This window comes from Sphaerodactylus townsendi, linkage group LG02, assembly GCF_021028975.2.
Source record: "Sphaerodactylus townsendi isolate TG3544 linkage group LG02, MPM_Stown_v2.3, whole genome shotgun sequence".
NCBI classification, from domain to species: domain Eukaryota; kingdom Metazoa; phylum Chordata; class Lepidosauria; order Squamata; family Sphaerodactylidae; genus Sphaerodactylus; species Sphaerodactylus townsendi.
In genome coordinates this window covers 155,191,047-155,217,615 of record NC_059426.1, presented here as the reverse complement: position 1 = coordinate 155,217,615, position 26,569 = coordinate 155,191,047, and the positions used below count along the sequence as shown (strand labels likewise).

Genomic DNA, 26,569 nt, shown 5'->3' with positions numbered 1-26,569 from the left:
TGGATGGATGGATGGATGGATGGATGGATGGATGGATGGATGGATGGATGGATGGATGGATGGATGGATGGATGGATGAATGAATGAATGAATGCTTCAACAGCCTCTGGTGTATAATAGGAAGTTCTGCCAAGGCCTGACACTGGCCCAAGAAGGAGGGGAGAAAGCTGATGGTCTTATCTTCCTGCAGTACCAACAGGAACCACAGTGAAAGGCTTAAACTTCACCCATGAGGAATGGGAGACCTGCAAGAAAACAATAAAAGGAGAAAGGAAAAGGGAGGCAGGGGCAGGGCAGTAGTTAAGGCTCGAATCAAAGGAGAAGGCAGATAAAAGGGGGTCAGAGAAATTTGCTGGGCAGGAAGAAGGCCACAACCTGCATACCATAGAGGAGGAAGCCAGGTGTGCGCCAAGCACTTAAGGGCCAAAATGAGCCCAGCTTCAGTTGCCCAGTCAATTAAATGAGGAATCCAAGGCTGGAAGCCCCAGCACTGAGGAGGAGGAACTGGGAGAGGCATGAGCGGGAGAGGCAGAAATTGACATCCATGTTTGATTGTTTTTTCCACAGAACAATTACAAACCCCAATGAAGGCCACAATCTTCCTTTCATTGTTTCTGATTGGTTCGCAGTTTCATTATTATCCCTTCATAGGACTCCATGTTGTTCAAGGCAGTTATCCAAATACTCAACAACGACAATCTACCTTGGACCAAGAATGTAACACTGGAGACAATGTCTGGCACAAGATAATCCCTTATAATGCTGATTTTGCATTCAGATTGTACAAAGAAATGTCTTCCACTATAGAAGACAAAAATATTCTCTTCTCTCCCATCAGCATTTCCTCAGCCCTCGCTATGTTGTCCCTTGGAGCTAAATCTGAAACCCAAAGTCAGATATACAAAGGATTAGCTTTTAACCTTTCAGAGATTGAGCAGAACGAGATACAAAAAGGATTTTGTCAACTTATCCACAGGCTTAACAGTCGCAACCTGAAAACCCATGTGAAAACAGGGAGTGCTTTGTTCTTAGATAAGTCATTGGAAGTTTTGCCTACATTTCTGGAAGACGTCAGACACTTATATGATGCTGAAGACTTTTCTATAGACTTTCTGAATAACACAGGAGCTAAGCAGCATATAAATGATTATGTAAAGAACAAAACTAATGGAACAATTATCAACTCAGTCAAGTATCTCAGTAAAAACACACGCATGATCCTTGTGAATTACATTCTCTTCAAAGGTAAGTTGGAGATTTAGGGTGTTGTTTTTTAAATAAAGGCAGTACAAATAGTTCAGCCAGCTAAAAAGAAGAAATTGTAACAATGAAGAAGAGGGCAGATGGGGGGGGGGGCAAGCCACGTTGCCCTTGGATGCCATGGCATATGGCCCTGCTTTTGTGGTGACGAGGGAGGCAGTGGTAGAAGAACCCCCTACATATTGATGATGGGGAAAGCATAGAGAGGGCCATTAGGGCTATCGAGCAAACAAGTTGCACAAATACCCAACAAGGAGAGCCATTCTGTGGCTAACTTCTCTCCATTCCAAATCCTGATAGTTACCCCACCTCCTCAGCCAGGACCCATAGGGGGCGGGGCAGCTATGGACTGACAGAGAAGCAGAGCCTCATTGACCCAGCCTCCTTCCCCTTTTCCCTTTGCCTATGACTGGGAGCCACCCTTGCAGTACCACAAACTCGATGCTGGGGTTAATTAGGAAATGAATAGATAATAAAACTGCAAAGATTGTCATGCAGTGGCGTAGGTATAGATTTTTAGGTGGTGGGTTCGGGGGTGGGGCCATGCCCCCACCTGCCCCTAAGGTCATAGCCATGCCTCCCCAAGCCTGCCCCCAGCATCACTGCTAATAAAAGCAGATCTCCGAGGCCAGGGAAGGCAGACTCCCCTGCCCTGCCCGCCCTGCCCCCCCCAGGATGCGCTCCCAGCCAAAAGCCAGCAGTCCCTTCTGCCTCCCCTCCAGGCAAAGGTGTAGCTAGGGAAAATGGAGCCCAGTGCAAAATCTGAGTTTTGCACACACACCACATGGGTGGCCGCTCTGATGCTCCTTTTAAATCCACCTTAAAAGGAGAATCTGGTGTCCCCCGTTAAAACAACATTGAACATGATGCTGTTTTGGGTGGATCATCCCCCATTCTGAAATAGCATCACTTTCAATGTTTAAACTGGGGACCTCAGATTCTCCCTTTAAATCCAAGCCAAAGGGGGTGGATTTAAAAGGAGAATCTGGGGAAATTTGGGCGATGCCTGCTGTCAGGGGTTCAATTGTTAAGCTAGCAGCACCAACCTTTCAGGGTATCTTTAGGAGACTGTCCTGATGATACCACCCAGGTTTGGTGAAGTTTGGTTCAGGGGGTCCAAAGTTATGGATCCTCAAATGTTCAGCCCCCATCTTCTTGCTCCCATTGGAAACAATGGGGGATGGGGCACCTCCTTTGGGAGTCCATAACTTTGTATCCCCTGAACCAAACCTCACCAAACCTGGGTAGTGTTCTCAGGAGAGTCTCCCAAAAAATCCCTGAAATTTTAGTGCTGCTAGCCTAAAAACTGCATACCCTGCAGGCCAAGAACTGCAAAAACACTAAAAAATACCCAAAAACCACAAACGAAGGGCAGAGCTTCGGACATGCAATGGGGGAGGGGTTGAACCCGAGAAACTCCCCTTACCCACGTCCTTGTTGTCATGGCCTAATATAAGGCAGTGGTGGGACCACACTTGGAGTAAACTCTATGCTGGGGATAATTAAGAAAGGAATTGATAATAAAACTGCCCTTATATAAAGCCGTGGTGTGACTGCACTTGGAGTACTGTGTTCAGTTCTGGTCGGCACATCTCAAAAAGGATTGAAGTCTATAAAATTATGCATGGGTTAGAAAATGTCGACAGAAGGAAATTTTTCTCTCTTTCTCACGATAGAAAAACCAGGGGGCGTACATTGAAAATGCTGGGGTGGAAGAAAAATGTTTTACACTAAGAATTGTTCAGAAGTGGGATCAGCTGCTTAGGGAGGTGGTGAGCTCCCCCTCTTTGGCAGTCTACAAGCAGCACTGCATGAACACATGTCAAGGATGTTTTGGGCTGATCCTGCATTGAGGAGAGGGTTGAACTAGATGGCCTGTGTGGCTCCTTTCAACTCTATGGCCCTTTCCACACAGCAGAAAGGGCGCTTCTCCACCGGCAGAAATTATGCCAGTGGAGGGGAGGGGGCCGTTCGCATGGGACGTGCGAGCGGCCCCCGCAGAGGCCAGCACAGAAGTGGCGGCTCCACACGGAGCCTCCTCTTCTGCGTCCCCCCCCCCACTCACCTCGTCCTCCAGGGGTAAGAAGGCAACATGCGCGGGTCTCAGCAGCCCTCCAGACCGACGCTGGAGGATGAGGTGAGTGGGGGGGGGGGGATGGGAAAGCAGCGCCTTCGGCCCGGTGCGCTTCACACCACGCCAATGGGAAGGCGGCGCTTTCCAAAAACCTCCCTTGGGAAGGGAGATGGAAAGCGGCCCCGCTCGGGGCTGCACAGGACAGTGGTTCTGCGTTGCAGCAGCACTGCCTGTGCGAACAGCTGCCCAGGGACGGCGTTTTTGCTGTCCCTGGCCCACTGTAAATGGCCCGTGCGGAAAGGGCCTAGGATTCAATGATTATGATTCTTTTAGCTAGGAGGTTGTTATACTCTGTTCACTGCACAACTCAACCAGTGTCTCTCTACCAGGCCACCTCTCTGTTTTCCACTAGTTATTGATGAAGCTGAGGATTTCTTTACATGTACACACTTGCACGATTACACATGTGTAGCTATTGTATAGAATTTGTGTTTTCTGAATGGATATTTCAATAGTTCTCTTATCTCTCATTTTCTCCCCCTAAGGTTACTGGGAAAAGAGCTTCCATCCTGACTTAACCATTGAAGATTTTTGTGCATATGGAAACACAACTGTCAAATCAAATATGATGCATAAAGTGGCCTTATACAAATTTGTCCGTGATGAAGAATTGTTTTGCTCAGTGGTGGAAGTGCCTTATTCAGGCGTTGCTGTAGCCTTGTTCATCCTGCCAGACCGAGGAAAACTAAAAGATTTAGAGAGTTCTCTTGTAAAAGAAGATCTGGATAAATGGAGAACATATTTTCAATACAAGTAAGCAGTTTCTCTGCTTTCTTTGCCAGGTCTGCTCCCATACAATTCATTATGTTTAATAGGATGAAGTCATCTGATTTAAATTATTATTAATCATACTGTACTAATGCTATTTTGTTCTATTAGATATTATATGAAGTGTATTTTCTCTTATCTTAGTTACTGTCTATATCTGTAAGAAACTGATTCCATTGTAAGAAATTGATTCCACACATTCACATATGTGCCTTTCACCCCTTCAGGGAGCAATCTGAACCCATGGAACAACCTGGGTTGCTTTCGCGCCTTTGCATGGAGACGTTTCTCTTTTTTAAAAAAAATCCTGTATATTAGGCCATTTCTGCATGGCCACGCTGTGTGGGTGCGTTGGCGTAAATGACGCCGACGCACCTGAATGGTCCCGGTAGGGGTGGGGAAGATGGCACAGCCTGCGCAGAGGAGTCGCAGGGCAGGGGTGTGTGTCCCCTGGCCTGTGGGGAAGACAGCACAGCCTGCTCTGGAGACGCAGGGCAGGTGGGCGTGTCCCCTGGCCTGTGCAACGTGCCGGAAGGCCAGAGGGGATGGTAAGGTGTTTGGGGAAGGGGGGTGAATGGCGCCTTCCAGCTGCTGCTGTTCACATGGCAGTGGTTGGAAGATGCTGCTTCCGATAAACCTTGCTCAGGGAGTGAGGTTCAGAAGCAGCATCTTCACGCCGCTCGGGGGTTGTGAGGCCGGTGCTGCTGCAATGCAGCGGTGGTGGCCGTGCAAACCCCTCCCCAGGGACGCTGTTTTTAGCATCCCTGGGGTGCTCTTTACCACCCATGCGGAAAGGGCCTCTGTTACTGTTACTGAAGTGGAGAGACCCACAGATTTGCCCAGGGCACAGCAAGAACTACAGGAAAACAAACCACTTCTAAAGAAAAGGTTGTTTTTAAAAAATCTAAGACAACAAACTTAAAAGTAGAACCAAAGCAAGTTAGCAAGTAACAGCCTAGTCACAAGGCAGGGGTGGGGGGACAAACTGGGAGACACCTATATAGAAATTTCAAACCCAAACTAACAGAAGAAGGTAAAATTATGAAACTACAATACTGGGCGCAGTGTGTAACACACTTCTCTCTCTGAAGATTCCAGCCACAGATGCAGGTGAAACGTTAGGAACAAGATCTACCAGACCACGGCCACACAGTCCGGAAAACCCACAACAACCAGTTGAATCCAGCCAGGAAGCCTTTGACAATACAACAGAGACAGAAATGCAAAGGGGGGGGGGCAACCCCAGGGGGTAAGGGAAGAAAAACCCTGGGGGCGGGTTTTTTTCTATTTTCCTTTGGTTGGGAGTGTTTGGGAATTGGGATCTCATTTTGTTCCTCCTTTTAAAAACTTTTTCAAGCTGCTCTGCATCTGGCAGAGAGCGGAGATCTTGGGTTTCCCCCTTCCTTTAAAAAAAAAACCTTTTCAAGCCGCATGCTGCAGAGAGAGAGTATCCTGACGTCTCCAGTTGGGTTTTTTTTTTTTACTTTTTCAAGCAGCTTAAGGAGAGGAAATCTTGCAACCCCCCCCCCCCCTTTTAACTTTTTTCTTTTTCAAGCTGCAGTGTGCCAGCCATGGAGGGAGACTGAGACTCGGGAGTCTCGTCTCAGGAGGTTTTTTTTTTTACTTTTTCAAGCCACTGAGCAGCGGTGGCTCTTGGGGCAAGGAGGGAAGGGGGGGGCAATGGGCAGGGCTGGCAAAAACAAACCTCTCTCTCTCCTCTTGTGACGAGGCGGCTGCGAGGGACATGGGCTGCTGGCAGCAGGATTTGGAGGCAAAAGCCGGAGCCCGCTTCTTTCCACACGTGCCTTGATGCCTGCCTACTGCTGCTTCCTCCCAGGCCTGCTCTTCCCTTCCCTTCTGTGCTACTGCCTGGGCAGTCAGCAGAAGAGGAGGTATGCACGCTGGGGCAAAGGGAGGCGGAGCTCCCCGTCCTGCTCTGGTGGCTTGCTTGCTTGCTTGGGCTGAGAGGTGGAACTGGCCCAGTGGGCCACCGTCCAGAGTGGGCGGGGCTAAGGCAGGGAAAAGGAACACAATCTGGTCCACTGCTTTCTCTGCAAAGGTTTGCTGGCGCCCCCACGTGACCAAACACGTGACAAAAATTGGTGCGCCCGGGGACAAAGGGTACCCTTTGTCCCTAGGAAGGAACGCCAGTGAAGTGCAGTCACACCACGGCTTTATATAAGGGCAGTTTTATTATCAATTCCTTTCTTAATTATCCCCAGCATAGAGTTTGCCTTTTTCACCGCTGCCATCCATTGAGTTGACATTCCCATGGAGCCATCAACTAAGATGCCCAAATCCCTTTCCTGGTCTGTGACTGATAGCACTGACCCCTGTAGCGTGTATGTGAAGTTTGGATTTTTTGCCCCTATGTGCATCACTTTACATTTAGCTACATTGAACTGCATTTGCCATTTCTTAGCCCACTCACCTAATTTATCAAGGTACGCTTGGAGCTCTTCACAATCCTTTGTGGTTCTTACCACCCTACATAATTTGGTATCATCTGCAAACTTGGCCACTATGCTACCCACCCCTACTTCCAGGTCATTTATGAATAGGTTAAAGAGCATTTGTCCCAAAACACATCCTTGGAGGACACCACTCCCTATATCTTTCCCTTGTGAGAACTTCCCATTTACACCCGCCCTTTGCTTCCTGTTTCTCAACCAGTTTTTAATCCATAAAAGGACTTTCCCTCTTATTCCTTGAGGGGGTGTTTTTCCTCAGTTCTATGTTTTTCTGTTGGTTTTATACCTGTTTTGTTTTTGTTTTTTTAATTTCATTGAGTTTATTCAATAAATAGTCATATAAACTATAATATATTTCAACAAATAACCAAAATACATTCTTTTCTTAAATGAATCTGATACAGAAAGTTGCCCATTCAAATAAGGCAGCTACCAAATTCCATACTTACTCATTACATAAACCAAACAAAAGAAAGAAAAAAAACTTCCTGCTGATGTAACCCAACTTAAATTCCAAGAGGGATATCAACCTACGTTGAAAACTAAAAGAGTTCACTTTCTTTTGACAGTGTGATCGCGCCTTGTGACATTCAACACTTACAAAAATTACAGTAAACAGTTTTCCAACTTGTTCTTTTTTCCTTCAGAAACAAATAATATACAGAAGAACAATCAAATATATTAAAAAATTAACATAACAATAGTTCAGGTCTGTTGTGCTCAGACTAGCAGAGTCTCAGACCTTTTCTGGTTTTGTAGATGGATAGGCTTGCTGCTTTGCTTTGCCTTTGCTGAACTGTCTGTTTTTCTCTTCAATATAACCCTGGAATATCAATATATAGTTCATAACAAAGTTGGTGTCTTTCTGAGGTGAACAACCTCAGGCTCTTCAATACATCTGGGAGAGTTGTGTCTTTTCTTTCTTATATGAAAATATCCCAACTCTTTAGCTTCCTTATATGAAAATATCCCAACCCTAGTGAACTCTGGATTACACTGACATCACCAAACAATATTTAAATTAATCCAAATTTCACACTATTACTCATTCTTGAATATTCTTGTTTTGGATCTAGACTTCATAAACAAAATATTTTCTTAAACTTCAGATGTTACAACAAATAGCTACATATTCATTTTATATTTTATCCAATTCATTTACAGGTTTGTCCAATGTTTGTCCTGTCTGCTACTCTCACTAATTCCATAAGTTTAGGTTGTTATTCTTGTATGTTATTCAAGCAATTCTCACTGCTGTGGATAAGTATCTAAATAACTCCTCATTTCTTTTCTCACTTTGCGTATCCACAAAACCCAGAAAACACAATTCTGGCTTTAATGTCATCTTTTCTTTAAATATCTTTAACATTTCTATATGAATTTATTGCCAATACTGTTTAACATTTTTACTGGTCCACCACTGATGGTAAAAGGTGCCTGTCTCCTGTCCACATTTCCAACACTTATCTGATTCTCCTTTCATTCTGGATAATTTATAAGGTATCGTAAGGTATAAGGTAATACATTTTGTAGAAATTTTCTTTAACATCTTAAATCCTAGTAAAAAAGAATACCATATCTTTGTCAAGTTTCCAGCTTTACACTGTGCCCTAAATTTTGTGCCCAATTTTTCATATACTCCTTGATCATTTCAGTTTCTGTGTCTGAGATTAAACAAACCTCATGTGTTTTCCTAATCAGGTATAAATGACTTTTACATAATTGAGTCAAGAATGCATTTAGTTCAATTCCAAATCCAAAAGACTTTTTTATCCCTTTCAAAACCATCTTTCAATGGCGTTTCGGGGACATATATAGGTGGAAGAGCTGCTGTGGTGGTGAGAAAAGTAGTGGGAATCTCTGATACAAATAAATAAAATCTACTAAACCAAATGAATAAAAGAACAAAGAGGATGTTAGGTCTTGTCGACTCTCCTGAGGATGCCTGGCAGGCTGCTGTGGTGACTGCCAAAGGAAGAAAGATTCCGCCAGCCTCAGAAGGAGAGATGAAGGATGTTACACCACCTTATCCCTCCCTTTCTCTGGCTGGACAAGCTCCAACACACCCAGAGGGGGGATATGATTGAAGTCTACAAAATTATGCCTGGGGTAGAAAATGTTGACAGAGAGAAATTTTTCTCTCTTTCTCACAATACTAGAACCAGGGGGCACTCATTGAAAATGCTGGGGGGAAGAATTAGGACTAATAAAAGGAAACACTTCTTCACGCAACGTGTGATTGGTGTTTGGAATATGCTGCCACAGGAGGTGGTGATGGCCACTAACTTGGATAGCTTTAAAAGGGGCTTGGACAGATTTGTGGAGGAGAAGTCAATTTATGGCTACCAATCTTGATCCTCTTTGATCTGAGATTGCAAAGGCCTTAACAGACCAGGTGATCGGGAGCAACAGCCGCAGAAGGCCATTGCGTTCACATCCTACATGTGAGCTCCCAAAGGCACCTGGTGGGCCACTGCGAGTAGCAGAGAGCTGGACTAGATGGACTTTGGTCTGATCCAGCTGGCTTGTTCTTATGTTCTTATGTTCTTAGATCTGCCAGCACCATCCCCATCTTGCTCCCTCCACTTGCTGTCTTCTTCCCTCCTCTCAGTGCTCCCATCCTGTGCTCCCCTGATAAGTCCATTCTCTACCCAACACCAGTCCTGAGAGTTTGTGACTGGCCTATCCCTGGCCAAGGGTCCCACCCCCAGGAGGCTTGGGTCCAGCCTCCTTCCTTCTGGGTTGCTGCTGGCCAAATGCTAAATGGGTTGGATAGTCACCCTCATGTTTGGCCCCTTCAGGTGTTATGATGTCATATCTTCACTCTGGGCCTTGCTTGAGAACAGTGAGAGTGTGTTGCTGGCTGATTATGTCGTTGGGGTTCTGCTGTCATGTTGCCATGGACCCAACTCCATGCCCTTAGATTTGGGCTTCCCGTAAGACACAACTGTGACCCAGGGCCACAGGTCTGCTTGCAGAGGAGTCACCTTTGTCCAGTAAGTGCGCCCAGCTCCCCACCCCATAAAGAAGCAGGGACCCTGCTGGGCCCTCCCACCACTCCTGAGGCTACATGAGATCTGCTGTTGGACCAGACGTGATAGTTGACTCCAAACAGAATGCATGCTATTTTAGTTATAAGTTATGAATGTTAAATAAAACTAACACAAACATCAAATAAGGAAACAATCTGATAATAAAACACAAAAGTGAGATATTGAAAAAAACGTTCTAACAAAATTGTTTTGCGGTTTTTGCACAACAATTCAATTTACAATGTATATGTTGTTTAAATAAAATTGTCAAGTAATGTTTGTTTGATGGTGGGTTTTTTTGCTATTTTTCTTGACAGAAATATAGACTTATGGATTCCAAAATTCTCCACTTATCAATCCTATGATTTCAAACACTTTTTGCAGAGACTAGGCATAAGAAATGTCTTTAATCAACATGCTGATTTATCTGGGATTACAGCAGAACACCATTTGAAAATTTCTGAGGTAAGTATACGAATGAGATTGGTGCTAGACATTGCATAGGAATTGTATCTCATCGGATGCCTATTAAGCATCTCATAAGGTATGGCATATGATGAAATGATATAGGTATTGTTGAAGGATTTCTTATAGTTGGAATCAACTGACTGTTGTGGGTTTTCCAGGATTTTCCAGGCTGTGTGGTCTGGTAGTTTTTGCTGCTAACATTTTGCCTGCATCTATGACTGGCATTCTAAGAGAGATGTGGGTGAAACATTAGGAGCATAAACTACCAGACCACAGCCACACAGCCGGGAAAACCCAAATGATATACACTTTGTACAAAAATAAATCACAAGATAACCTGTAAACCTTGACTTGAATCAACTAATTAAATAAGAACTGATCAGGAGATAGGATACAAGTTTGGTACTTGATTACTCTTTTTTCCATTTAACGTGTTTACATCCTGCCTTTCTGACAGTTTGGGGCAGTTCACAAACAGCTCAGAACAAACCTATGTAATGTTTCAGTCATGTAATCCCCCACAATGGCTGGAAAATCAGCCTGTTTGCAAAGTACATCTCAGCCAAACCCTCAGACAAATGGAGTGTGGAATGAAACCCTGTACTCCAGATTAGAATCCGTCACACTTAACCACTACACCACATTGGCTTTTCACCATGCCTGAAATGAGCAAGATTCTGGTGACAGACTGACCCATTTGGTATTACAGAAGGTAATGGTGGAGGAACTATCATGGTTTTCCTTGGAAAAATCTAGTGAGGGGTAAATAACTTTCAATTTGATTTGCAATGTAGATGGTATTACAAGGGTTTCAGTGAGATAGCTTGCAAAAAAACCAGTTGCTCTTTCTTTGTTATTGTATGGGCTACAGACCTAGCACTCTTTTTGACTGGGCAGTGCTGTGAATTCAGAATATTCAGGTGCAGGGAAGTTGGAAACTGATAACTGGGGAACTGATCAGTGCTCTCCATGTAGGGATCGATTTGTATGGTTCCCAGTGAATGCTGCAGTTGCCAATACATCACAACGGTAAAGGGGATTTTACATGGCTGGTTTCCATGTATTTTCTTTGCCCTGGCCTCAGAAGTGGCCATTCCTCCCTTGGGCCTCTGCCCCCTCTTTTTTATTACCTTTGGGGATCGGGCGGTATAGAAATTGAAATTGAATAAATACATATGAATGTCAGACTCTTATCTGGTGTCAGATCCCCTTATTCATGATCTGGAGGATAGCTTGGAAGAGCCAAGACTGGCTTTTCCCGTGCAGTAGACAGTAATATGTTTCCACATTCCCCCACACATGAGAACAAAACTGGGAAAGTATGCAGACAACAAGATAGCAAGAAACATACCCACAGAGCATGGCCCTTGGCTCACACCTGGCAGTGCGAGGCCTAGCAGGCAGCCTAACCCCCACCCCCAGTAAGAACATAAGAACAAGCCAGCTGGATCAGACCAAAGTCCATCTAGTCCAGCTCTCTGCTACTTGCAGTGGCCCACCAGGTGCCATTGGGAGCTCACATGCAGGATGTGAACGCAATGGCCTTCTGCGGCTGTTGCTCCCGATCACCTGGTCTGTTAAGGCATTTGCAATCTCAGATCAAAGAGGATCAAGATTGGTAGCCATAAATCGACTTCTCCTCCATAAATCTGTCCAAGCCCCTTTTAAAGCTATCCAGGTTAGTGGCCATCACCACCTCCTGTGGCAGCATATTCCAAACACCAATCACACGTTGCGTGAAGAAGTGTTTCCTTTTATTAGTTCTAATTCTTCCCCCCTGCATTTTCAATGAATGCCCCCTGGTTCTGGTATTGTGAGAAAGAGAGAAAAATTCTAGTATTGTGAGAAAGAGAGAAAAATACCAGTAATCCCAAGAAAGCACTAAGCAGCCCCTAAAAGCACCTCTTACACCAGACATCCTGACACCTTGTGAACTGGGCTTTTTTCTCCACTCCTATAAATGAAACCTGCTGGCTGACCTTGGGCTAGTCACAGTTCTCTCAGAACTCTCTCAGCCTCACCTACCTCACAAGGTATCTGTTGTGGGGAGAGGAAGGGAAGGGAGCTTGTAAGCTGCTTTGAGACTGATTTGAGAGAAAAGTGGGGTATAAACGCAAACTCTTCTTGGAAATGCACAGGCAAACACATCTCTGTGGTACATGCTCGATTTATCCTCTTTCTCCCTACAGGTTCTTCATGAAGTGGTGCTAGTTATTAATGAAGACGGGGCTCTAGGGGGTCATAGTATGGAACGATTATCATTATCTCGTCAAGGTTTGGAACCATCATTTCGTGGTGGTCTCGGTTTTCCTCCCCCTCCTCCTCCTCCTCCTCCACCTCTTCTCATGAAATTTGACCGACCCTTCCTGGTGTTTGTCATTAATAGCTCAACAGGAACCATTTTGTTAATGGGGAAAATTGTGACCCCCAACTAGAGAATAAGTATTACATCACCAACCAGAGGATAATAATTACAGCCTGAAAGAGTGGTTGAAAAACAGGTGTTGATTTTTGCATTACTCTTGTGTGTGCATCAACTGAGCCCCAGGGCTTGTGTTATAAAATTATTTTAAGGCATTGCATTCTTGGAGACTGACTTCCTTTGTATCTTGTTAAATATGCCTAAACATCTCATTATCCCAGACTAGCATGTTCTCATCAGATGTCAGAAGACAGGCTATGATTAGTACTTGTGAGGGAGATAGGGTTGATATGCAGAGCAAGGTCATGGCAAACCACCTCCGCTCATCTCCTGCCCTTGTACTAATTTCCTACATCTCCTAAAAGACTAATACTGGAAGAAAAATGAAGGGGGTTGTCTAGAATAATCTCCAAAGATTGGTCAAATTATCTTTGAACACTTTATTTCACATTGGAGAGTCAGCATGGTGTAGTGGTTAAGAGAGGTGGACTTTAATCTGGAGAAGTGGATTGGATTCCCGACCTTTCCATATGAGCAATGAACCTGTTTTTTTTCTCCACTCCTCTACATGAAACCTACTGGATGACCTCGGACTAGTCACAGTTCACCGAGAACTCTCTCAGTCCCACCCACTTCACAAGACACCTCTTATGTGGATGGGGCGAGAAGGCAATTATAAGCCACTTGGACACTTCTCAAGGGTAGAGAAAAAGCAGAGTATAAAACCAGCTCTTCAGCTTCATTTCAGCATTTTGATATTTGGCACTATACGATAGTAGACAGGCATCCAATGTTTTACAACATTATTAGAATTCTTTTCAGTACTGGTTAGCATGCAATGGTGTTCAGTGTTGATTGGATTTGATTTATGTAAAATTCAGTGGTCATCAGTACTGAATGAAACAGTATGCATGCAATAGTATTTAGCATTGGACCCAGAGGCATAGCTAGGGAAAACGGAGCCTGGGGCAAAATCTGAGTTTTTTGCTCTGCCCCGCCCCCCCATATGAATGGCAACCCGCCCCCACCATAACCAAAACAAAGATTTTTTGCACCAGGTCATCTCAAAGTCACCATCGCATTATAGAACATGCCCCAACTCACAAATCTGGGTAAAAGCCAGATCCAGATGATTTCAAACATATGATTTTTGCTTTGGAATGAAATGAAACCACCATGCATGTGGAAATTAAAATTCCTGCATGTGAGCTCCCAAAGGCACCTGGTGGGCCACTGCGAGTAGCAGAGTGCTGGACTAGATGGACTCTGGTCTGATCCAGCAGGCTAGTTCTTATGTTCTCATGAAACTATATGAAACATGTCTTAGTCTACAGGCAGCACCAAAAAGTCACGCATCCCACGCTCTGTGACACCACAGTGGTGCAAAAACCTGCTTGAAAAACATGGATCCTCATGATTTTTGCACTGTCATCCCAAAATCATCAGCACATCACAACACCCAATGGTAACCAATTAAATGGCATACAGTGGCACAGCTAACCACCAGAAACTAAAGTGAATCATATTATCGAGAGGCAACACGATCTGAATAAACCTAAACACCCAATTTTCATTAAAATAATGCTGAATAAACTTTCAATAATGCCTTATCTTACTTCTTTGTTTAATGTTAACTATCGAAGAGCCTACAGCCTACTCCGTTACAACGCCCTTTCGTCCAACTATACCAACGGGATTTATAACAAAGTACCGAGGGTAGAATTTGCAGTTGCCAAATAGGAGGTGTTGAAAACTCGGAACATATATTATTTGAATGCTCATACTATGATGAGATATGTTGGATGCTTCTGTCCTTTGACCAGACAAACTCTCCTTTGGCTAAGAAAGAAAAGGTTAAAATACTGTTATCAGATACCAATAAAAATCTAACGTATTCTGTTGCCAAGTTTGCCTGGATATCAAGTAAAATCAGGAAGGCCCGACAGAGCACTACTGGCTCTGCCAGCTAATCCTTATTATTAATTATTATTAGACTGACCTTCCACTCATTATCTTGAGCTGATGTTCTGAGTTCCTGAGGCCTATTATCTGCATTTTGTTAACTGTTTTAATCTGTATATTTGTAATATCTGTAAATTTTATGATTTTAATTCTTTTGGATCTTGCTGGTCAACGACCGTAAATAAACTATGATGATGAACTAAAGTGTCATGGTGTTCTGGTTATGTTGCTCAGTAGAGCACTAGAAGACAGGAAGGAAGGTCTACCAACATTGAGGCAAGAAAATTTGTACCCCAAAAATGCCCCATGGATGTGTTTTCAAGTCCCAACACTTGTGCAGCAAAAGACAGCACCTCCAAAGAAGTATTTTATATGCTCCCATATAGTTCAGTGGAGGGAACTCATATGAGAGAAATTGTATGTGGCAGTGCCACTGGGGGGCAGTTATACTCTTAGAGAGCAGATGTCTGTCTCTCACACACCCCACAGCACTGCTGGCATCTCATAACCCATGCAACTTTGTACAGGGGGACGCTTGGGCTCGAAGGGGTATTGTGTTGTGGGCCTGCTGATGGCATTGACAGGCCCGGGGGTGGGGGGTGGGGGCAAAGGAATCATGGTTGTTTTCAAAGGTCCTGGAGCCAAAACTGTAGGGGAGCTACTGATACATGTCCTTGAAATAATCCCCAGATTTTGAGAGGAAGCGTGGTGTAGTGGCCAAAGTGTTAGGCTAGGATCTGGAAAATCCAGGCTCAAATTCCCACTCTGCCATTGAAGTTCATTGGGTGACCTTGGCCAGTCACACACTCTTGGCCTTACTTACCTCACAGGATTGGTGTGAGGATCAGATTGAAGAGAAGGGAATGATGTTAGCCACTTCTGGTCCAAATCAAGACAAAAGACAGAGAAAAAAAGTAAATAAATACAGTCAATTGGATCAAGAGGTCCAGTTCTATGGGTCCCTGAACAACGTGCCCCTAGCCGTCCTCTTATGTAGGAAAAAAGAAACACCTGAGAATCCCTCCCCCCATCAGAAGGTGATAGAAGGCTAAACCCAACCAATGTAAGAGTTGCAAATCTGAAACTGTGTAAAAGGCAATAATCTTGACTACGTAAAATTCAAGAATCTTGATATTAAATGTGGGAACAACCAAAAAAACATTGTGAAACGAACACAAACCAATCTAACTGAAGAGCAAACTTTTTTTAAAAAAAAACCCACAAACACTGGGAATTGGCAGAATCTTACCTAAAGAATCCTGGCAAGCCTTGCAGCCCAAGAGACTAAGAAAAATGGGGGAGAGGTAGGAGTGGGAAAATAATTCTCGCAAAATATTTCAAATCAGAGCATCTTCCCTCCATAGACGAATGGAAGAACGAAGTTCAACAATTATACACCACGGACAAAGGAGCTCGCCAAATCAAGCTCTTACCTGTAGATACTTTTATACAAAACTGGCAGCTGTGGACAAACTATCTAGCCAGAATAATGTCAAAATCTTTCCAGTGAAATCTTAGGGAAGAAATATTTACTTAGTATGTGAGGAAAACCCCTGGCCCTGACATTATAACCCCAGAGGTTTTGAAATTACAAACCACCTGGTGGGCCCCCATTTTGGCTACTCTCTTCACGCAAGTTGATGCGGGTATGCTTCCTCAGTCTTGACTGTTAGCAAAGCGCGGCCGCGCCTCACACGCGGCCGCCATTGCAGGAGGGGAGGCCCAGCAGAGAAGCCGTCTGTTCGGCACCGGGTCGAAGAGTCGATGTTGCGGCCCTTTATGTGCATGTGCGCCCGTTCTGGCACATGCGCAGTTGGCTACCAGGAAGTCATCTTGCCCAGAGAATGGCAAGATTGTCGTGAATTGGGGTTGGCGTGCTCTCGCGAGGCATGAGAGCACGCTGTTGGTATGGGGGATGGGTTAGGGCTTATTTAAAGCCCTGCCTTGTGGACCGGCCCATTCAGAGCCGAAGCAACACATTTTTGTGTTGGATCAAAGCGTCATCACGTTTTTGATTCGACGCATCTCTGTTCCCGTAACTTGGTTAGTTACTTAGTGGTCAAGCCCAGCCAAAGAAAAGGAGCTTCACCCCCTGCCCCCAGCTTAGAGGGCTGCTCTGGGGATTTCACGCCAGCAGGATTTAATTCAGGATTTAGGAGTCTCCACCATCCTGGCTGTGAGTCAGCAGAGTGCAGTAGTAGAGTGCAGGAGCGCCCTGATCAGAAGAGCTGGGTTCAGTTCCCCCTCTACCACTTCCGTTTCTGCTTGGCAGCCACATTTTCTCCTACTTCATTTCAATTACATCACTAGTGAGCCCTCCATTTCATTTGTACCTAAGCAAGGGGCATGACGTTGTCATTTTCATCACTAGGCAGACTTAATATTTCTTCAGTGCTGCAGTTTGACCCCTCGGGGGCATAGCTGCATTTCAGTTCCGTCGCTAGGCAGATTTAGTCTGCATCGAGCAGGTTGGCCTCTGAGGGGCCTGACTACATCTCAGTTCATCACTGGGCCGATTTAATTTTGCAACATTTCCTCTGCACCTAGGGAGATTGGCCTCATTGGGGCCCCAAGGAGTCACAGGCCTGAATCACAAGCCAGGGCCTTATGGTCATCGTCTTACTACTGTTATTCTAACTGGTTTAATTGTCTCTAATCTCCATACTCTGTCCCATACAGCTGGCTGAGGCGTATCCCTGGGCCTTCTACTTAGGTTTACTGACAGCGCAGTGACATGGCTCCAGCAAAAGGCGGAAAAAGGAAGGCACCCCATGGGGGCAGGGCACAGGCAGTTCAAGGGGCCAAAAAGAGTGCTAATCCCTCTGGCACACCAGGTACCCGCAACAGCGGAGGGGCTGCCCAATCCGGCACTTCCGATTTAACCTCCACTGTGCGAGGGTCTCCTAGGTGCAGCCAGCCACTGGAAGGGGCAGCGCTATTGGGGGTATCCACCCGCTTCTGCCCCCTGCTAAGCACTGTGGATATGCAGGGTACATCAACTGTGGTTCCCATTTATTAAAAAAAGGGATCACTCAGATCCAGCTAATTTTTGCCCCATCAGTCTCCTTTCTGTAACTGGGAAAATTTATTCCAAATTATTACTAAGGAAATTACAGTCATGGCTGCTCCACTCTGGTGCAGTGGGGGCTGAACAAATAGGCATCTGCAAAGGGAAATTGCCCTTAGACTATACCTCAGTGCTATTACATTTGGCCAGTAAAAATTCACTTTAGTCAAACAAACGTTACGCCGCCCTCATTTTGCAGGTAGCCTTTGATTGTGTTCCCAGAGCATTGCTCTGGGCAAAACTGATTGACCATAAGAGTGATTCCAGACTTCTTTTCCTAATAAGGCAACTACAAATTAACACCAGCTGCTGGATTAAATGTTCCCAAGAGGGCCTTTTGTTTGCTAGTATCCCCATTTTAAAGGGTTCTAGCAATGTTGTGTCTTAGCCCCTACACTTTTAAACCTTTTTAAAGTGATCTTCCCACTGTTCTTTCAGAGATTCATAGCTCGCCTCGAAATTAGGTTCATCCCATGTATCAATTCTGCTATACACAGAAATGCTGTGTTTCTCTCCCATTCCTGAATTGGCCTTAGATGCTTAATGAAGCGCTGTGTGGACTACTGTGAATCCCACAGATTGGCAATCAAGTATGAGAAAGCCAAGGTTTTGGTCTTTTCTAAACATCAGAAGAAGTTTAGTTGGGTAATAAACAATATCCAAGTTGAGCAGGTTAAATGGTTTAAATACCTTGGCCTTTTATTTTTTATAACCTACCATGGATACCCTATAGGAAGGTCACACTCTTGGCAACAACTAATACTATTTCTGTGCTTGCTGCTGCTGCTGCTGCTGCTGCTGCTGCTGCTGCTGCTGCTTCTTCTTTGTCATTCCTTCATTCCTCCTTATGCTCTTAAGATCGTTAAAGCTAATGTGGGCTCACAACTGCTTTATGGAGTCCCGATATGGATTCAAGCAGTTAATTACGCATTGAATTCCTTTCAATCCAAATTCTTTCATAAAATAACAGGACTCCCCAATTCTGTGTCCTTTGCAAGCGTTTGTTTGAAGTTAGGCTAAAGCTCCTTGGAATTAAATGCTTGGCTATGTATCCATTATTTCACAAATAACAGTTCCCTGGTTCACCTGCTGCTATCCAATATGCAAGCCAACCCTTGGTTGTCTCTGATTGAAAAGAAAATTGGCTCTATTGGACTGTCATTGAATTCACCATGTTCCTTGTCCTAACCTATGCATTTCTCAATCCCATTTTAACAGGGTCATATGGCCCATTATTTACTCTGCTTAGTTAACCCTGTACAAAACCCTGCCTTAATGCTTGCTAGGTTTAATGTTATGCCTTCTGCATTTTTATTAGGCAGATTCAACAATATAGAAAAGTAACAAATTGTGCCCTTGCAATACTGCACAGGTTGAATCCTTGGCCCATCAATTATTGCATTTTTCTAGATTCAAGGAAATCAGATCTAAGTTTGTGGACCTTATTCAAACTGATCTACAAGCTTTTGCCTTCATCTGTGGCTGGCCTCATCAGAGGTGTATCACAGAGAGAAGTCTGTTACACATTGTCTGGTACACATACTGGACACAGTTTGTTTGAGACATGGAAATGATTGTACTTAACCATTATGTAGTTTTCTTATCTAAAAGCAATAAAAATTATTAAAAACAAAACATCAGTAGTAGTGCTAAGGAATTTATTGAAAAACACAGAAACACAGAAAAGAATTGAAGTAATCTCTTTCTCCTTTACATTTAGTTCTTTTGTCTCTCTCTCTGTGGGGGGGTATTAGTGAGTGATTTTTTAAAAATCAATATGGCTAAAAACCTGAACTGTTTGACTTGGAACACTGACAGGATGAATTGTCCTATTAAGAGAAAGAAGGTTTTTAGTTCACTGTTGTGAAAAGACGCTCAGATTTACTGTCTCAAAGAAACCCATATTATACAAAAGGATGTGAAATTTTTGAATGACAAAAAAAAGTAAAGAATTTGTTGCTTCAAGACGGGTTAAAAAGAAATGTGGTGTAGCATTTTATGTTAAGAAAGTTCTTGAGCCAAAACTGATTTATGCAGATAAAGAGGGATGAGGTTTGTTAGTAGAAGTAAAAGTAGAAAATGAAAAAAAAATCTTTTGATTGGGATTTATGCACCAAATGATGCTAAGATGTTTTTTTTTAATCAGCTGTTTAATAAAATTTCTGGAATGGATTATGCAAACTTCATTCTGTTAGGTGACTTTAATGGGGTGGTTGACTTAAACTTAGACAAGAGTAAAGACATGAACAATATAGATATTTTTGAAAGTAAGAATCTTCCCAAAATCTTTTTTGAGTAAATGGAAAATTTAAGTTTAGTAGATGCTTGGAACCATATTAATAATATGGGAAAGGATTTTACTTTTTTTTCCCAGCAACACAACAGCACATGTTCAAGGATAGACATGATCTGGGTCTCCTATGAAATATGAAATAAACCATTGCACCCTGTGGAAGAAGGCGCTTAGATGTATTGCTTTTCGCTGCCACCAAAAATAAATGAAAGCCCACAAAAACTGATTTTTTTAACGGACACCACCTTGACTGGGGAACACACAGACACAGACAGAAAAATAAATAAACTGGAACGGTGTTTAAAGATGAACAAAACTTAAACTTTTATTTTTGGCTTCACAAAGGCTTCTCAGGTAAACTGGAGAGGTAATGCGCGTATTGGTTTCAGAGAGTTCGCTTAAGCTTAACGGTTTCAAAGTACGTTTGTTTCTTAAAAGCTTAGCGGTTACAGACAATGAATGTTTCTTAAAGCGTATGGTTGCAGAGAGTTCGCTTAAGCTTAACGGTTACTAAAGTCAGTTTGTCTTAAGCTTAGCGGTTTCAGGCACGGTACTTCACTTAAGTTTCTGTTTCACAAAAAGATGTTACTGGTGAGGTTTTACCCTCACACACACACAAAATGAAATTCCTGAGGGCGGACACACGCCTCCAAACTCAGGATTTGATCTTGGAATAGCCTCCTCAGCTACTCCTATACCACAGCAGTGAGAGATCTCTCCGGATTCTCCTCACTCTGTCTCTAAAAAGTACCCGAAGGCACACAAGCTCACATAGAGCCAAACAGTCCGAAGACTCCAAAAAGAACCAAAGTTCAAGAACCAAAAAACCCCTCAGCATTAGCGCTGACAGTTTATATACTCTGCGGTTATTTTTCTCTGGCCAATCAGGGCTGGCCAGGGCTTAACTCTTTAAGGGGCGGGTCCACCCTGTAACATGAATGCAGGCTGAATGCATTCGTCACACACCCCACTGGGTCTCAGCCTATCCTACCTTGTATGGGTGTTGTGAAGACTAAAAAGAAAAGAGACGTATGATGTAAGCTGGTTCAGCTGCCCCCTGGAAGGGAAAATGGTGAATAACCAACTGATTGACTAATAGTGATGTACACGAGCACATATGGCTTTAAAATCGGGTTAGACAGATCCTTGGAGATTAGGGTCATCAATGGCTAGTAGTCATGGTGACTAAAAGGAACTTCATATTTTGAGGCGGGAAACCTCTGAACACCAGAACTAGGAGCAATATCAAAGGAAATCCTTGGTCAGTTTATGCCCAGTTGGTTGGCCCTCTAGGGCATCACACTGGTGGCTGAGTAAAACAGGAGTTGAAATAGAAGGTCTCATGGAATCATGTCTCACGGTTTTTACAATTTAGATTCCCCCCTTTACCATAAAGCCTTTATGTTAGCTCATTTAAACGCCTTCCCCTCAATGGTACTGTCTGGGACATACCAACAAATTCCTTTTCAGAAGAAACTTTGCCCATGAGATTGGAATATACCTGATTCAATACACCAATACACCATGTCCTCTTTTTGATGATCTTCAAAGAGAATTATTTGTGACCCCTTTATAGTGTAGAGATTCTATCCATAAAGAATCTGTAATCCAATACTGGCTGAAAGATGGTGATTCTGGAACTACTACTACCATCTTTAGATTTTTAGCTGAAAATTTTAAGCTAAATGTAAACTTATTTATTAACTGAATTTTTCATATTGTGTTTATCTTACCGGTAGTAGTTTTCCTGTGTACAATGTAGTACGTTTTATTGATGTCCTGATGAGGTTTTATGACAGTGAAAGTTTACTCAGTGTATTACTAACTTGGATGCCAAATGTTGTTTTTGGTTTATTGCATGGGAAGCCAGTGACATGCAGAAGCATGCACTGAGGAAGTCGAGTGGTGGCTAGAGACAGTGACATGTCTCTCAGCATAACAATTGTTTCTTCACCCATGGAGGAATTATATTTTCCCCATAAAATCAATACCTACGAAAATAAGAAGAGCCCTGTTGAATCAGACCATTTATTTAAAATCTCAAACCTCAACCTTTATTGGCATACCAAAACATTAGGAGATAACATTACCAGATTATAGGCACACAGCCCAGAAAAACCACAGAGTGAAGCTGGAATGGGGTTGGGATATGAAAAGCCAGTCTGCCTTTAGGACTCAGGCCCCTTCCGCACACGCAGGATAATGCACATCTAATTGTTTGAAAGTGGATTTTGCTGTTCCGCACAGTAAAATCCAAAGTGCATTGAAAGTGGATTGAAAGTGCATTATTCTGCATGTGCAGAAGGGACCTCAGACTAGATGTTTCCAAAGGTGCACCCTTTCTTAGCAGTCTCCCCTGCCCAAGGAACAGGATTTCTGAAGGCAGTTTGGATTGCTGTGGGTGGTGAGAAATGAGAAAATAGGATTCCCTGGGCGTCCATGGAAATATTAGTTTGGATTCAGTCCAAAGGACACAAATAGTACAAGGGATATATCAATATACATCTAATATAAACCTCTTTATTGACATGGTATTCTTGTGTTTGCTTTTATCTTGAAGAAAAGTTATGAGTACAGAGTCTTCATCTTATCTAGACCAGTGATTCTCAACCAGGGTTCTGTGGTACCCTGGGGTGCCATGAGCATGTCCCAGGGGTGCCATGACAATGCTACCACTGCCCCCCCCCCGAATCAAATGGATTTTGAAGGGGCGGGTTGGGAGCCTCATGGGCTCCCTTTAAACAACATTGAAAAACAGCACTGCTTTATTTGCCTAAATTCGGCGTGAATTGGGGTGGTGGTTAGATTTAAAGGGAACTCTCCCTTTAAATCCCCCCAATCCACACCGAATTTAGGCAAACAACACGGCTGTCAACGCTGCTTTCCCTCCCCTCCCCCTGCTTGCCACTCCCCCCACCTACAGGCCAAAAATGGGGGGGAAAACATTAAAAATGCAAAAAAAAAATCAAATGAACCTCAAGGGTACCCTGAGATATGAAGAGTGAGGTCAAGGGTACCGCGATGTCGAAAAGGTTGGGAAACACTGATCCAGACACATGCCTCACCCATGAGGAGAAGGTCTCAACTAAATGCTGTGTTTTCAGATTTAGCTGGTGGTGGGAACTGTCCAACTTAGGCACCATTCCAATGATGCTTTCTCTTGACAGCCAAAACCAATGCCAAAGCGTACAAAGCACAGCTCCAAATCCATTGCATCATATTTTGCTCTCCCTGCCTCTTAGATAATCTGTATTTGCTCTGTTTAATGGTTAATATCTTTACTGGATATTGTGCAAGCCCAGTTTATAAATGACAAAGCCTGGAGACATCCACTCCAGATCAATTTCAGTAGACACTTCTGGGCATTTTGTAAGTATAAAACACCTTTTCTCTACCATTCTTCTGACACTCCAGTGTGTTCAGTTGAGCCTCTCCCATAGTGGTTTAAGGTCAGTAGGACCTAATCGAATTAAATGTTATGCCTGGGTTAAGTTGGGTGTATCACACTGGCTGGATTTGTTGTTTTATTCCACATAGTACAAAATCAAATATGAAGAGTGTCTATGAGTAAATTTGCATAGGAATTTATCTTGCTCCCAGTACAGCACAGAAATGAGGGCTCAAGGTTTTAATCAAAGATGGTGATATGCAGCACAGGAGGTCCTGGTACCAACATCACAGCATAAATTGTGTGGATGGGGCAGATGTTTGTGTTTCTCTTCTATGGTATGATAATAACTCTCTCCATTCTCCTCTAGTAGCAATCAAACTCTAACAGAAGTCAGGGGTGTAACTATGACTATGATTGGTGGTTCAAAGCAGCCTTGCTTGTAATGATTTATTTATTTATTTATTTGTTATTTTAATGTTGTTTGTTAGTTCTTTAGCTGGTTGTTGGCGTTTATTACAATTTGAGCCTCATCCAGAGGCCTCAGCTGTTTAAGTGATTCATTAACTTTTTCAGAGTTCCAGTTGTTAACCACACCCAGTTCTTTTCGTTGTCCACCCTGCCCTTGATCTTCTCCAGAAATGTGCCATGCAATGCTTTGTTGTGCCAACTTTCAGTCCCTCTTTTAATCAGTTTTTTTTTCTGTTTTCCCTTTTGGTCTCAGGGTTTCCAGCAAATGTCTGTTCTTCACTTCAATCAATGCCTTTTCTTGACTTTCATATTACTACTACTACTACTACTACTACTACTACTACTACTACTACTACTACTACTATTTAATTTTGTTTAATATCACAGCTGCCAGTTCTTTAGCTGGTTGTTGGCCTTTCATTACAATTCGAGCCTCACCCAGAAGTCTAGAACAGTAATCTATCTTCATAGTATTCTTGCAGATCCCATCAGGGCTGTCTTCTGCATCTGACCAATGTTGATTTTGTTGATTTGAAGATGTTTCATGTGCTGCCCTAGTGTGTTTGGAAGGGTGCCCAGGGTGCCGATTACCACTGGCACGGCCTGAGCTGGTTTGTGCCAATGTCTCTGTATCTCCATTTTCAAATCATGGCATTTAGTCATCTTCTCATGTTCTTTTTCAACAAACCTGCTGTTACTTCAAACTATGTTGATGATTGTAACTTTCTTGGCCTCAATCACTGTGATGTCTGGTGTATTATGTGCCAATACTTTGTCCGTTTGGATGTAAAAGTCCCACAAGATCTTGAACTTCTTATTTTCCGTGACTTCCGTGACTTCTTATTTTCCGTGATCTTCACTTTGCATCATCTGAGGATTTTTCGATTCTGGCCTTGATCATATTTGTCCTAGTGGCCTTCTCTTGAGCAGCTAAAATCAGTGATTCAGTTTCTTTTTTCAGAGTTCCAGTTGTTAATCACAGCCAGGTCTTTTCACTATCCACCTTGTTTTTGATCTTCTCCAGAAATAGGGCATGGTATACCTGAAGTATTCTTTCTGCACTCCTATTTGGTTCTTTGGGCTTTCAGCAAATGTCTGTTCTTCAGTTCAAACAATGTCTGTTCTTGACTTTCATTCACGTAATTGGCCAGCACATGTTTCTCCTCTTCCACTGTTTGTTTTACTTGCAGTAACCCCCTGCCACCAGGTCTCCCGGGAAGGTATAGTCTATTGGTATCAACGGGCAGAGCGAGGTGGAACTGCACCCAGTGCATGTTCGTGCGCTGCACCCCTGCCACACCACTCTACGCCACGCCACGCCCCTGTCCCACCCCCCAAATCAACCTGTGTCCAGTTTATGATTCCAGTGGTGTACGTGAAGTAAGCTGCCCACCGATGATTACAATCCATCATGCAGGGAAATAACAGATTATGGACAACATAGTCCTGGGCAGCTTTGCAGGTTTGGCCATCCCATGCCCTCAACTGGGTGACCTGCAGCAAACCCAAAAAGTGTAAAGAATTAAAGTGAGACCACATAGAAGATGAAGCAGACTTATTTCTTTTTCTAAAGTACAAGATGAGAATTCATGGGTGGTAATCAAGGGAAGACCCATCAGATGGAACTAGCCAGGGCAGAAGCTCTTCCCTGTATGGTGTAGTTGGGGAGGAATTTGTCAGGATTCCTCCAACCTCTACATCAGGTCAGCACTTCCCAAGAGGCCTTTCCAGACATAGAGGAAGTACCCAGATACACAAGAGAGGTTCCCAAGTTGGAAGCAGGTCTTACAATAGTACTTGTCTCTTTTATCTTTCAGCTTTACTATCCAACAGAGATGTTTCCATGACAATGCCGGCTATCTCTCTTGACTCTTTGAAAGCCTGATGTCCACCAGATGGCATTCAGAAAAAAGGGGGGGAGGTTTGTCTGGAGTTGGCTATGGGAGCAACCAAGGCTTCAGACTTGGGGCAGGATGTGAGTAGGGCTCACCCCTTACTTTACCTCCATGTGCAAGGGAGGCAAATCCACACCACCTACCTCTCCCCTCTCTGGAAAAAAAGAGGCCATCTTCCATGGCACTGAAGGTTGATGTGGCTCACCTTCCCACCTCACTTCCTCTGGGGAGGGAAGTGAATCTAGGCCACCAGCTCTCACTGCTCCCTCAGTCTCCAGGCCATGATCCTTACTATGGGCTGCTGACAATATTACGGAGAGGGCCATTTTAGGGATGCTCCTCATGGGAGGAGGAAATGCCACCCCACTGTCCCCTACCATGCTGGGAATGGCACCCTGACCCCAGTTCCAAGGGTGATAGAACCCTAGCAAGCACATGGTGCAAAGCTGGCTCCTTGCCCAGGGAGGCCGAAGAACAAGTCAAACAGACAAGAAGACCACCAGATGGTTCCAGGAAAAAAAGTTTATTATTATGCCTGTGGGAGAAAATGGGCCTTAAGCCCACTAGGCATTTCTCCAATTAGTCATTCTAAAAGCAAAGCATTTATACACTTGTAAAAGGGTGTGAGTATGCTATTCCATATACGGTTATTCACAACTGTGTCACAAACTCATTGGTTTTTGTCTCTCATATACTGTTAACGTTACTACACATGTCAGAGACTTTCTTCACCATGTTGCAATTGCCTCTTGCATATATCTGTGTACGTGAAGGTCTCGCTTAATACTTATGGGTTGGTAGCAAGCAAAGGTAACAGAACCCAATTTCTGATTATCCATTTACCCCTGATATATGATCCATAAATGCCTGAAACAGGACAGCAGTGAGATAAGTAGTGCAGGCCATGCCTGCCCTGAAAATAATCTGGTACTCAAGCA

At 43.7% G+C, this 26,569-nt stretch overlaps 1 protein-coding gene across 1 annotated transcript; it reads left to right on the top strand.

The window, feature by feature from the left end:
• Positions 1–584: 584 nt before the first annotated feature.
• Positions 585–12,568, top strand: LOC125426376 (alpha-1-antitrypsin-like). The gene is made up of 4 exons (XM_048484632.1): positions 585–1,245; positions 3,880–4,147; positions 9,983–10,130; positions 12,323–12,568. The coding sequence occupies exons 1-4, from the start codon at positions 585–587 to the stop codon at positions 12,566–12,568; spliced, it is 1,323 nt and encodes a 440-aa protein (XP_048340589.1).
• Positions 12,569–26,569: the final 14,001 nt, after the last annotated feature.